General features: G+C 47.0%; 2 protein-coding genes across 3 annotated transcripts; both read right to left on the bottom strand.

Annotated features, from left to right (window-relative positions):
- Positions 1-530: 530 nt before the first annotated feature.
- On the bottom strand, positions 531-2,485 carry LOC132463385 (relaxin-3 receptor 1-like). Its single transcript, XM_060059518.1, has 3 exons — positions 1,893-2,485; positions 1,222-1,659; positions 531-1,133 (listed from the first exon to the last, which is right to left on the bottom strand). Exons 1-3 carry the CDS (start codon positions 2,079-2,081, stop codon positions 531-533), a joined length of 1,230 nt encoding a protein of 409 aa, XP_059915501.1. The 5' UTR covers positions 2,082-2,485.
- Positions 2,486-3,360: 875 nt separating this feature from the next.
- LOC132463377 (cyclic AMP-responsive element-binding protein 3-like protein 3-A) lies at positions 3,361-11,025 on the bottom strand. 2 transcript variants are annotated; one of them, XM_060059501.1, is made up of 10 exons: positions 10,823-11,025; positions 10,558-10,656; positions 9,672-9,966; positions 8,914-9,047; positions 8,582-8,692; positions 8,125-8,231; positions 6,172-6,240; positions 5,416-5,500; positions 5,176-5,263; positions 3,361-4,741 (listed from the first exon to the last, which is right to left on the bottom strand). In XM_060059501.1, the coding sequence occupies exons 1-10, from the start codon at positions 10,967-10,969 to the stop codon at positions 4,587-4,589; spliced, it is 1,290 nt and encodes a 429-aa protein (XP_059915484.1). In that variant the 5' UTR covers positions 10,970-11,025; the 3' UTR covers positions 3,361-4,586. The 2 variants fall into 2 exon arrangements, with proteins under 2 accessions (XP_059915484.1, XP_059915485.1); XM_060059502.1 differs by having other exon boundaries at positions 10,558-10,653.
- Positions 11,026-13,407: the final 2,382 nt, after the last annotated feature.

The raw sequence follows: 13,407 nt of genomic DNA, 5'->3' as shown, positions 1-13,407 counted from the left end.
GTGAGGCTGCACACCTGTTGCACATGAAGCCACCAGTGTGCACAGGTTAAACCGGCCATCTCCGCACATACTTCCGCGCGGCAGCGGGGCACCCTTGCCATGTTCGTTATCCACAACTGTAACAATAAACCCGACTTTACACCACCACCCTTAGACTGGAGGAGCCCAGAAAAAGTCCCCTAGTGTGTGGCATGGACATTTGCTACACAACGGCCCTCGTGACACATGGGGGGTGGTGGTGTTAAATCCGGTTTATTGTTAGTTGTAGATAATGAAGCAGGAAACCTCTCCCTGAGTGCGGTGGAGATGGCTGGTTTAACCCGTGCCCCCTGATTACTCAATGTACCAGAGGGGAGCAGCGCCCCCGAGCCCAATCAGACCCTGACTCACGCCCACAGGGGGATTGGTACAAGGAAACGGAGGACAATCAAGACCCTTCTTCTTTTTAAATCGGGTCTTAAAAACAGCTGCTCTGTTTAACAATGACCACAGACAACCGTAACGGAGCTGTCGTCTGCGTGTCCCGAGCGCTAGGACCAGCGAGGCGGGAGCCCCCTGCCGGCCTCCCCCACCCTGCGGCCCCTGAGGGCCCGGTGGCAGACGGAGCGCAGGGAGCGGGAGGTGCGCACCAGGAGCTCCCTCAGGCCCGTGCGGTACTCCTGGCGGCTGAGGCAGTACAGCACGGGGTTCAGGCAGCTGTTGGTGTGGGCCAGGCACACGGTCAGCGGGAAGGCGTACGCCTGGGCGTTGTAGAAGGCCTTGCTGAAGGGCACCAGGTCAAATTTGATGAGCACCCCCCACAGAGTCAGCGCCTGGTTGGGCAGCCAGCAGAGGAAGAAGGACAGCACCACGATGGTGACGGAGCGCGTGACCTTGGACTGGCGCAGGCGGCGGCCCCTCTCCTGGTCGGTACGCTTGGCGGCCCCCTCCGGCCCCTCGCCGCCCACCACGGCGCGGCGGCTCAGGACGAAGCGCAGGAGGAGCAGGTAGCACACGCTGATGACCACCAGGGGGACGACGAAGCCCAGTAGCACCTTCTGGGTCTGGTAGAGTCCCAGCAGCACCTGCGGGTCCCAGTGGCCCGGGTCCGAGTTGGAGAAACGCACCAAGCACAGCTCGTCGTCCGCCGACACCTGCGGAAAAAAACATTTTGTAACTGTTGTGAAGGTATTTTTCTTACTTTCATATAAATGGGTTAATTAATTGTATTCTTCGACCTACCTGGACAGTGGTGGAGTAGAGCGCGTGCGGGAGAGTGGCCACGAGCGACACCACCCAGATGGCCAGGCTGGCCCACCGGGCGCGAGAGGCCGCTCTGCCGGGGCTGCCCATCTTCAGGGAGTTTACGAGGTAGTGGTAGCGGGTCACGCTCATGGCCGTGAGGAAGAACACGCTGGCGTACATGTTGAGGGTGGTGACGGAGCTCACGACCTTACACATGATCCGGCCGAACGGCCAGCGGAAGTCCAGCACCGTGTCCACGGCCCAGAAGGGCAAGGTGAGCACGAACTGGAGGTCCGTGAGCGCCAGACTGATCACGAGGCAGTCGATGGACGAGTGGTGGCTCCGGCGCGAGCGCAGCAGAAACATGGCCAGCAGGTTGCCAACAAGCCCGAGGACGCACACCACGAGGTACACGAGCGCGATCAGAACCCGCACCTGTCCCGGGAAGAACCCGCAAATAAAAAGAAATACATTTTTCAGAATACATTTCTGAAAAAATCTATGAAAAATATATATAGGCTATTTAACATGCTTACATGCCATTTTAAGATCCATTGGTAAATGTATTATATTCAAATGTTAAGCGGGTTTGGCCCATGTAGCCTATTTGATTAAAGACTATACAGTTCCCAGCCGTAGTTAACACTTCTTTGGGATCCGATACCTACCACCAAATTTGCACTGTCCCCGTGCAAGTCCAACGAAGTCTCTTTGGAGAGAAATTGTAGCCAGCAGTTGAGGGAAAAGTTTTGCTCAGCGACCCACGAGCCGTTGACCTTCCGCGGGCTGTCGTATTCATCGTCCCCGCCACACAGACCGAGGTCCTGCAGGAGCAGGGCGCTGCTGTTCACTTGCATCGTGGAGAGGAAAGAATAATAGTTTCCAAGTCAACAGGTTGTTATTCTCCTCTTGTCATCCTCCTCGCACGGATGAGCAGGCATTGAGAAACACTTATTCTGTTTTGCATTGTCTCAGTTGAAGAATGCAGCCTATACTGATCAAAATGAGTCATTATGAGGTTATTCATATCGATGCTCATGGTTGGAATGCAGCATCTTCACGACCGGAAGGTTGGACGCGGACTCGCAGGCGCAGCTGCGTCTCCTACTGCTGCGACAGAGCTCTGCCGCCCGGGTTTTTATGCCCGGTGTGATTAGCGCGCTTGTTGTTCAGAGAGGGGTCATTACCAGTGCTCTAGGCAGCCCTCAACCACCTGCCGTGGTTATTCTTCTTTTCATTTCCATCTTCAATTTTCTCTCGTAGCTTAATAAAGTTTTGCTTTTTCAAACATGATGAAGGTTTTTTTTTTTTGCATAAGCAGAGTTATTACAGAGCGAGTTTTTATTAGGACATCATTGCTAAAAATAATAATACCTGGTTGTGGAATAGATCTAATTAACTGGTGTATGCTGACCTTTATGAGCATATCCTTCATATATGTTCTCACTCAGAGAGAGAGAGAGAGAGAGAGAGAGAGAGAGAGAGAGAGAGAGAGAGAGAGAGAGAGAGAGAGAGAGAGAAATGGCCGATTCCATACCGAAGGGTTGAATTTTTTGTTGCATTATAAAAACACATTATACATTACATTATCCATCATCTGTTCCCAGATGGACAACAAGTCTTTTAACTGGTTGTATATTTACATTCAAATGAGGAGATCCAGGATTTTTTTAGATCAACATCTGGCGGTGATGATCTGTAGAATAGGCCTATTTACACAACGGCGGATTAATTTAGATCGTCACGCTAAAAATAAGTCATGCCGGTAGAATTAACCCGGTGGCCACTTGTCGAGGTCCCACCAAGTCAATCTGACCAGCGAAGAAGAGGAATGGATTACTCTGTGCAACTAACCTGGATTTAGGTTTTCCAGGTTTCTTTAGCCTCTGGAGGAGGGAATGAAGTGATTGATATTCTTATGGTGTTTTGAAATCTGTAACTGCAACATGAGAGCAATCGCAGGCTATTCAGTGATTCAGCTCCTGAACCTCAAGGTGCTGTTTTTTTTAAGATGAGCTCATAACCTGACCCTTTGGGGACATGTAGAGTTCTCTATCTGTCTAGAGAGAATTTGCCGTTGATCTAGTAGGCCTACTCTGTGAGACCCACACAGAAAATTTGAGTCTGGGCCAAAAGAAGAATGCAAATCTCCCAACTTTCATTTATTCAAAACATCAAATAAAATCTTGTTATCATTAAATGTCACACCAACGTCACCCATTATTCAGATCCGCTGCGTGCGTCCCACGTTATCTCCAACGTGAGGCCGAGATGATTAAAGAACATTCCATGTTCTCCATGCTGCTTGGAACGTGCATAACTACAACCTTTAGCAATAAAAAATGTTAACCCAAGGTCACAGTCTGCAGGGAAGGAAGGTTTAGGATATACAAACAATCTCACCGGTACTACATACATCTCCCATCTCCGATGTGATGAGCTACCATGAAACTAGGACAGGGACGATGTGAGGGTTTTTTGCGATGCTTGAATAGAATCTAGGACAGACTCCAGCAAACCCTGACGCTCACGCAGCGCTAGCAGAAATAATGGCGAGTCTTCTTGTTTAAACCGCAGGATTGAGTTGGTGACAGACAGTAAAGGAAAACAGACAAAAAAGCTCTTCTCGAAGAGTGACAACAGATTTGTCTTTGTTCTAGCTGTGCTCCTTTCAGTTCTCCTCATGCTGGTACGCTCATGCAATAACAATATCCATGGTGATAATAACAACACCTCCACCGCATTACCATCGTCATCACATATATCATCATCTGTTTAGAATTCATTTGTGGAATTGTTAATGAAGCAGAATGGTTCACCAAAACAAGGCACATCACGGAAATGTCTATTATCGGAGTCAATTCGGTTTGACCTGAATGTAAAATAAATGGGAAAGTCCAGGTAAATTCTTTTTATCTATGGCTTCGTTGATACATCAAGGACTAAAGCTGACCACGTCAGGTCACCAGGTGTGTTAGCGAGCCACAGGGATCAGTCTGGTGACCTTCATTAGAAAGCCAGCCAGTGTCCGGCCACGACCTTGCCTGCATCTGGTCACCTGGCAACTTCGATTTGAGCAAAGCAGTGTTCACATTAAGGCAGCAATGTTTTCATCACCCAACACCCAAATCTTTCAGATATTACATCCGTGCATGTTAATGCCAAATTATATTCAGCGATTTCAAACGATATGCGCTCCGTCGGTGAGCGGTTGTTGCCACAGCTGTGTCTCTGGTGCCCCGTTAATCCCTCAATGGGATGCTCCGCTCCTGACAGCGTCCTCAACACACTGTCCTCAGATAATAGACTGTCCTCAGATGTTCACATTCACGGGGTGGGGGGCGGGGACGACGACGCTGGGGTCAGGGGCCAGCTTTGTGGTTGTGTTCCTGATCATGGCTTGTCAAGATGTCCGTCCGCCCCCACAGCTTCTCCATCAGGCTGGCTAAAGCCCCCACCCCCGTGGACAGAGGGCCATCCACTGGGCCGGCCACCGACAGCAGGCTGCGAGAGGGCACTGGGGCAGGGTGGAGAGTGGAGTTAGACTGTGTGTGTGTGTGTGTTTGTATGAGTGTGTGTGTGTGTGTGTGTGGCAGCATATATGTGTGTGTGTGTGTGTGTGTGTGTGCGGTCTGTGTGTCTGGCTGCATATATATACGTGTGTTTGTGTGTGTGTGTGCGTGCGTGCGTGCGTGCGTGCGTGCGTGCGTGCGTGCGTGCGTGTGTGTGTGTGTGTGTGTGTGTGTGTGTGTGTGTGTGTGTGTGTGTGTGTGTGTATGCAGACGTGTGTGACTGCATGCCAGTGGGTGTGTGTTTGTGTGGGTGAGTGTGTGTGTGTGTATCCATACCAGTGTATGTGTGTCGTGTGTGAATATGAGCAGGCATATGTGCCTGTGTGTGTGCAGTGTTGATCAGCCGGCTTATTAAAAGGGTATAGCTATGCATCCAGACCTTTGGCGTCTGTGTAGACTCTGCGTTGGCTGGAGCTGTTGGGCTGCAGACTCACAGACAGGATGAGGGAGAAGGAGAGGAGCAGCACCTAGTTCCCCACAAGCCGGTAGTGGGCAGATGGGGAAAATTTTATATCAAAAGACTCCATAATTCATACATTGCGGTTGAAATGATGACGTCTGCGTGTTGGTGAGTGCAGTGGCGTTAGCGGAGCTGTTTGGAGGTGTATGGAGGCCTCACCAGAAGGCAGGTGCCCGTCGGAGGACCACTTCTAGGACTGGTTCCTACCAGGTCCTGGAGTCTGCTCAGCTCCTCCAGCAGTGAGCTAGCGGCAGGCCGCACAGCGATCAACAAATAGGTGGAGATAGTTCAAAGACATATCCAAGGTTTTTGAGTCCTTTGTAACCGTCTCATTATTTTTCAAGGGATACAACGAAAAATGTCTCAAAAGCCTGCTGGGCTTTTCTTGAAGCCCCTTCTTTACAATCGGTACACTTCACTGTAGCACAGCCGTCCCTGAGAATATGCAGTTTTAATGGCGTGACCCAACAAACAGGAAAGACATAAGTTACAGGTATTTTTGGCAACTACATGCTTTTTATGCGTTTTATTTCCCCTTTTCTTTTTTAATTTAAAAAAGGGACAACCTGACCAACAAGATGCCACTACGCTATTTATACAATTCAAAATATGTGACAACGAATATTAAAGAAAGTACAACGGCAAGACAAGGTATAGGGAGGTTTAGTGGGTAGTGGGGACATCTGGGCAAAAGGTTCCTGGTTCAATCCCCAATTTTTTTGCAGCCTTCTTGTAGGCATCCTTTCCTCAAAATGCCTGAGGTCTTTTCCTGTATGACCGACTGGCCATACATATATATAAGTCAGAAGCGTCAGCTCGGCTTTATTTTAGTTGGCTTCACTGTTTGACCTTCACAGACACAGTATACAGTATGTCTTGCTACCATGGTTGCTATGGGGAGGACCAAAGTCTTACTTGTTGCTATGCTCTAGCTGATGGACCTTCCTCTGAAGATCCAAGTTGTATTCACTGCAGGCCGACATCCTGGAGACAAAGATGGAGAGAGAGAGAGAGAGAGAGAGAGAGAGAGAGAGAGAGAGAGAGAGAGAGAGAGAGAGAGAGAGAGAGAGAGAGAGAGAGAGAGAGAGAGAGAGAGAGGAATACAAACAAAGGGAGGACCAAGGTCACCTCATTAGAATGTAGGTCTTTTCCCTTTTCTCCTCTCTGAGTGGATTTATCCTCTTGCTCTCCTATCTTGAATAATACTCCATGGACTGCCATCAACTTGACTCTGTTCATTTATTTTATCACGTAGGCAACCCTGACTCACCTCTTATTACCCACAGCGCCAGGAGACTACATTGCCACCGACCTGATCTTGATACTGTCCTAGTTATCTGAATATCCGCCACGCATTGGATGGCAGCCACACTTTTTTTTTGTTATACAACCGAGACAAGGAGCTTAAGCAACAACCACTTTGCTTAAGCAAGCTTTAACGCTGGCTGCGGAACAATTGACCTTTTTTATTTAGTAGGTTTCAGCAAAGGTTTACAATTTTAGGTAAAACTCCAAACTTGTGTGGGACGCATCTATAGGGCCTTTGTGTTCATGTTGTTGTGGACTATAGATTTGTTTGCTAAGGTGCCACTAACAACCTGCCACTTTATCCGCATGCTGAGTGGCTCAACCTGGATTTAAAGCAGGTTGATCCGTCCTTGACTGGTGGAGTCAATTGAAGGCTGTTTCAATGTCAGTACAAGTGTCAGTACAAGTAGTTCTATATAAAATGTCAATAAGCTGTCAGTGTTCTCGCTCAGCACTTATGAGTAAATCCCTCCATCCCTGTGGTTTTTGTAATACACTGTTTTATTCTTGGCTTTTAAGTGTCTGTGTCTGACGTGCGCTTTAGCGACGTCCTTGGGCAGATGGACTTAAATTGAAAGTGAACATAATAATTCAGTAATTATTCCGACGATACATATTTGATGCATCTTTAATTATCGTCCTATTTAGCCCTCTGAATTGACTGTGCTGTGTAAACATATAAATATCTATCGATATTTATGTTCATACAAGATGTTCAATGCTACACAAACAAGTCTTTTTTTACTTTGTGACGTAATGTCATAAAATTATTGCATGATGATGAATTATGAATTGGTATACACTACGTTACCTACTCCATTCATAGGAGTCGAAGCTGGCCTGTCACAAAATCCTTCAGGGATGGCACTGAAGTCTCTGTCTGATTGAACTCATGACATCATGCAACTTCAAAGCCCTTTAAGGCCCCTTCTCCACCGACAGTACCAGGTCAACTCATCTCGACTCGGTCACTATTCTTTGTGTTTCGATCGCCAAAATGATGTACTTGGTTCCTGGTGCCTGGTATTTTTTTAAGTCTCAACTCCCTCGAGGTTCCAAGAGAGCTGATCTGATACTTTTGTGCGACGTAAACTGGCTAATGGTCACTGATTTGCCAGAGTTGACGCCACTGGACGAATAATGATGAGCGCGATGTCCGAGCCTGTCACCCGACCCCCGACACCTGACACCCGGCATCTTTAAATGCTAGCATCAGGGAACATTGAACACGGTAGGATCAGTGCGCAAGATCACGCCGTGGACCGTGACAGGGGTGGAGACGATCCTGTGCGTAACCCTGTCAGTTGATGTGTCGCAATTTCGCGCATGCGTGCTATGACGACTCTCCCAGGTTGAATAGGTACTTTCTAGATGGAAGCACGAAGTTCCTGCAACCAAACCAAGTCGTGCCACGCTGAGTCGTGGCGAAATGAGCTGGTACTGTCGGTGGAAAAGGGCCATTCGTCTACCTTGGGTTACAAGGCCTATTGAAACACTGGTGTAGAAAGACTGCATTGAGCTGAGAGCAGGCTTCAGAGTTCAGTGCAGCCAGACTCCTACCTTCCCTCCAGGCTGTCGATGTATTCCCTCTTCTTCTGCCGACTCTCCTGAGCCGAGCGCTTGTTCCGGATCTTCCGCCGGATCTTCTTTAAGACCCTCTCCTCATGCTTCAGAGTAGGAGGACAGAGGAGAAGGAGGGGGATGAGATGAAAGAGTAGTTATCAAAAAGGAGTATGACTGTATGTGTGGGTGAGTAGTGTCTTTGTGTATATGTGTGTGTGTATATGTGTGTGTGTGTGTGTGTGTGTGTGTGTGTGTGTGTGTGTGTGTGTGTGTGTGTGTGTGTGTGTGTGTGTGTGTGTGTGTGTGTGTGTGTGTGTGTGTGTGTGTGTGTGTGTGTGTGTGTGTGTGTGTGCGTGCCTCTGGGCGTGTGTGTTTATTTTTGTGTATGTGTTTGTATGCGTGTTTGTCTGTTAGCGGGTATGTGTGTGTTTACAGGTGTGTGGGTGAACCTTACCTTAGACAGGGGGAGCTTGTTGGAAAGGTTTACTCCCTCTTTAGCCAGGAGCTTCTTCTCATCCTCATCAAGAACTAACCCCTGCAAGGAATGCTGGCAGTTTGGCTGAGACTGTTGGACCAGATGAACATAACAATTGGCGTTATCTCTGTACCTCTTTCACATGCACACTCTCTCTCTCTCTCTCTCTCTCTCTCTCTCTCTCTCTCTCTCTCTCTCTCTCTCTCTCTCTCTCTTTCTTGCTCTCTCTCTCTCTCTCTCTCTCTCTCTCTCTCTCTCTCTCTCTCTCTCTCTCTCTCTCTCTCTCTCTCTCTCTCTCTCTCTTTAATTACCTTCTGTCCGAGGTTAGTCAACAGCAGATCTTTGACTGTAGGCGTTTGGTTAGTGGGATGCATTGAGGTGGGAGGAGCAGTGAGATAGTAGGCGATCCCCAGATTTTCTCTGATGTCCTCTGGTTCCATGCAGCCTGTAAGAATAACATTTTCTTAGTGGTGAAGGACTCTGTCAGTGGTGAAGGTCGGTCATTAACTCAGCTGGTAGCTTTAGAGCACGGCATTAACACTGCAGGAGGTATGGTTGCGATCCCGCTGGGGTAAACTAAACTGAGAATGTATGCTCTGGATGAAAGTGTCCAATCACACATACATGCAAGCAATTATGTCTTCCCTGCAGAGTTTTTATTCTGTAAAATCACACATAACATTCTGTTCTTGGTTTAAGTCTCTTTACATTATCATGTTTACGTCAAGCCAAACATCGAAGAAAAATTGATCTCTGGCCATTAACTATCCCCTTGAAAATGTATTGATTTTAAGAGGCTGGCAACCTTTCTAGAATGCTAGTTGGAAAACTTCCTTTCAGAAATTCTGGGAAACAGCAAATAGTTGGGACCTTAAACATGTTTTTAGCAGTTATAGCACAGTGCACTATAGCTCTGCTTCTCATCAAGCATTCATCAAGGTTACCCCAAGGCCTGCCTTCTCTTCGTGAACCCTGTGAATACCATGTGATTACCCCGTGAATATTTCATGCAGGTGAGATGCTGCACCTGCAAAGGCTCAACATAGTTCCTAATTGAGGGCCCTCTCACCTAGATCAATAGAGACATCTGGGGCCCCCCATGTCCCCGCACACAAGCTGGGGGGGAGGTCAGCCATGGGGGGGGCCTGGTGGGGGGGCGGCCCGGCCTGGTAAGAGCCGCTGAAGCTGGGCAGGCTGGCGTGGTGGCGGGGGCTGTCCAGCAGGTCCCACGGGTGGCTGTCGCTGACGCCGCTGTCGCTGGCGGAGGGGGACCACAGCGGGGAGGCGGGGGCCGAGGACACACCCTCACTGCCGCTGCAGCCACCCAGAAGGGACTCCAGGAGGTCATCGCCAGGGTGCAGGTGCTGGGGAGAGGAGCGTCGGGGGGGGGGGGGGGGTGGGGGGGGGGGGGGGGACGTTGGTAAACACTGTATGCTGACCAGCATAACACACGTAACACACTCCAATGCTAGGTGCATGCTCCGGCTGTTCCTCAGCCACGTCTGTAAGTCGCTTCCCATAAGAACACAGACTGTACCAACCAATGTAAATGTAAATGTAAATGTAAACACAGACGACTGCCAGCCGAGTGAATGTAAGTGTGAAAACCAGCCACACCTTTTCCCCTTAGGGAAAAAATGACTACTAAGCCTGGGCCTCTATTACTTGGGTTGGAGCCCAATATATAATTTTGTCCTCGGACTCTCTCAGGCCGAACAGCTGTTTCCATGGATACAATGTCAAGCCAAGATTATCCCGGACGACATACAAACCATTTCAAACACAATCATTTGGGGAAATGAATGATCAAGGACTCAACTTATCAAAATAAGTTTGTCATTATGATATGTAGGCTATGAAATAGTCAATTGCTGTAATGGCTTTGAAGGGCTATTAACACTCCTGCAAGTGACATAGCAGTGTGTTCTGTGGCTCTCAAATCAAAATGTACAAACCTCGTGGACCGCAATTGTCCATGGTTGGTTGCTGTGGCCACCCAGGTTTTCGTCTGTATTGCTAAGCAGCAGGTTCATGAGGTCTGCCTCCTGGTTCTTCTGGAACAGAGTGGGGAGCACAGAACAACACGCAAGTCACGGTAAGCTCTTTAAAATGCCATCTTTAGGTTCTGCTACATTACATAGATCATTTATAGCGGATGAAAGGACAATACTTTGAATAACTTGATTTATTCAACAATTCAAATAGCAAAAGTTAGTCTACCATGTCTGTGGTCTGGGTCATTATTCCAATATCACATGTATTACAGGCAAAAAGAAGGAAAAGGTCTGAAAGAATCCAACCAAATGAAAAGTACAGATTCCCAATTAGAGCCAGGTATTCCTTTGTGACTCTTCTGTCCAGGCACATGCACAAGTGAACATGTCAGGGCACACCAAGGTTTGCTTCAAGGGACAAAGTTGAAATTCATTATCACATTATTGTAAACTCAACCCTGTGGATGTCCGTCCAATGGTGTTCAGCAGTCAGGTTTATGGGCCAATCAGGCAGCAGATACTTGATGATGCATCCTGTGTGCTTTATGATTTGTTTATTCGTAGGATGTAGATTGGAATACATAAAAAGTATGACACATCATATTCTTTATATGTTTGTACATATCACTCAATGGTACCATATTTTGTCTATGTTGTAAATATAAGGTAAGGGAGTTTTCACAATTTGTAACCAATAATTTCACTAATAATAATTAATTAATCATATTTAAATTGGAATAGAAAGCATATTCCTGTGAGCATCGACAATGTGGTGGGTCAATAATCCAAAACCAGAGCACATAACAACACACTTATATACAAATAATTTAAATAAATTTGAGTTTTAAGTTCTCGTCAATGTAATATTACACCTGCTATAATAACGTGCCATAAAGTGCTCAAGCCGTGTTCCCCTGACTCGAGGGAACGTGCGGTGTATCAAGTCTTATCATTCCGACCTTATCTAAACCATCAGGGCGCCATTCATGCACCATAAAAAGCGAGCCATTATGTCATGTGCTCAAACATATAATCAGTACTCTTCAGTCATGATTGGTACAAATTAAGCCTTTCACAGCCTCACGCAAGAACAGTCCAGATAAACATACAAGTGGGATCACAGCACCTGGTGATCTGGTGTCTGATGAAGGAAGGGGACACACTGCTGCCCTCATCACATCACCACCAACCATGTAGCTCTTTTCCCAGGAAAGCAGGACCCTTCGGTATAAACCCAACCGCATGATTACCTGGATACACTTGAACCCGTTTTCACCCCTCTCATTGACATCAACCTCGCATTACCGGCCTTGCTTCTGGTTGAAAAGGCTTGAGAGCCTTCAGCGGCATTGGGCTACCTGTGGATTAACACACAGAATTATTATACCAAAGGATTATTATTCTGGTTTTATAGCATCACATTTCATTCCGAGCTCCACTCTTAAAAAACATACTTTAAATGTGTGATGTTAGCCATTGTAATATATGGAGGATGCAACACGGTATGGTTTGTCAACTAATTGACCATAGGGTGTGGTAAGGGTTGATGGGTAACACAAATAAAATAATAAACAAACAATAATTAAAAATACATTATTGCATATTTTCTGTTATTATTTCAGTTTTTCATAAGCCAAAAGTAAGCTACTGCACTAGGAATTCCTGGAACTCAGTTACAGTTTCAGTATTCAGTGATCTAGGTATGATCACTGATTTGAGGACGCAATAGAACACTTATCTGCATCAGGAAGCACAATATTATTGTCATTGTAATAGCCTTAACTGCTTGGGAGTTGACCTACGCTATCTTTATTCTTGTTCTTTCGAAAGATTCGAAATTCCAAAGTGCAACAAGATATATGACTATCTTTAGGCCTATGTTAATCACACCACAAGGTTTCCCTAAATGAAACAGTTGTCTAGTTTATGTCGGCGTATGTGTTTTAGAGGTTGGTGTGTATCCCTGTAAAAACCTCTTAATAGTTTTGTTTTCTTGACTAAATTGTGAAAATAGAGCTCAGATTCAAACGGAATCACTGGCATTGGCGACATTGACGTTAACAAACCTTTCAAGACCGAACCCAAACGGAACCGGACACTGTCCACCCCTCACAACATCTCCCCCCATCCGCTCTCCCAAAGGCCGTGGATCAAGAGCCTTGATCCACTTGACCAGTCGCCCTGACCCCCGTGGTTATGAAGACCTCTGAGCTGCTCGTGCTGACCGGCCTCAGGCCCTCACCAGCCCCTCCTCATCCCGCTGCAGTTCGCCTCCAGGGCCAACAGGTCTTTAGAGCACAAAGACAACATGGGACTCCACTTCAGCCTCAAACACCTAGACATGAGACGCAATCTGCAACATAAATGTTGACGCATAGCATATTAACGTTTGTGTAATTGGCCATTCACGTGCCATTACATCATCCCCAGTGAGGTCATCGTTCTCTTAGTCCCTTTAAAAGGACAAAAAAACAGGGAAGATCCATGTAAAGCAGCATGTGCAGTAAAAGGCAACTTTCCCTTTGTCTGGAATCATTCACGTGTTCCCTCCTAGTTCCCTGATTCCTATAAAGTTACCAGGGAACAAACAAATCTAGACAAGCAACCCCCTACCAAAATCTTATTTGCTCAGATTAATACAAATGTAGTGTCTCTAGAGTCTAGGTAATACTGAACATGAGTGTGCTCACGAAACTGTGTGATACATCAGCTATAACGTGTGCATCAAGCTCATTAGGTGGCTATTATCTGAGCTCAGGAGATTACATCTGTTTATACATAGGACAGCGGCAATTAACCACTTAAGTTTGA

The sequence above is a fragment of the Gadus macrocephalus genome, chromosome 8 (assembly GCF_031168955.1).
Source record: "Gadus macrocephalus chromosome 8, ASM3116895v1".
In the NCBI taxonomy this organism is placed as follows: domain Eukaryota; kingdom Metazoa; phylum Chordata; class Actinopteri; order Gadiformes; family Gadidae; genus Gadus; species Gadus macrocephalus.
Note: the sequence above shows the minus strand (reverse complement) of the source record. Positions and strands in the feature narration are given on the sequence as shown.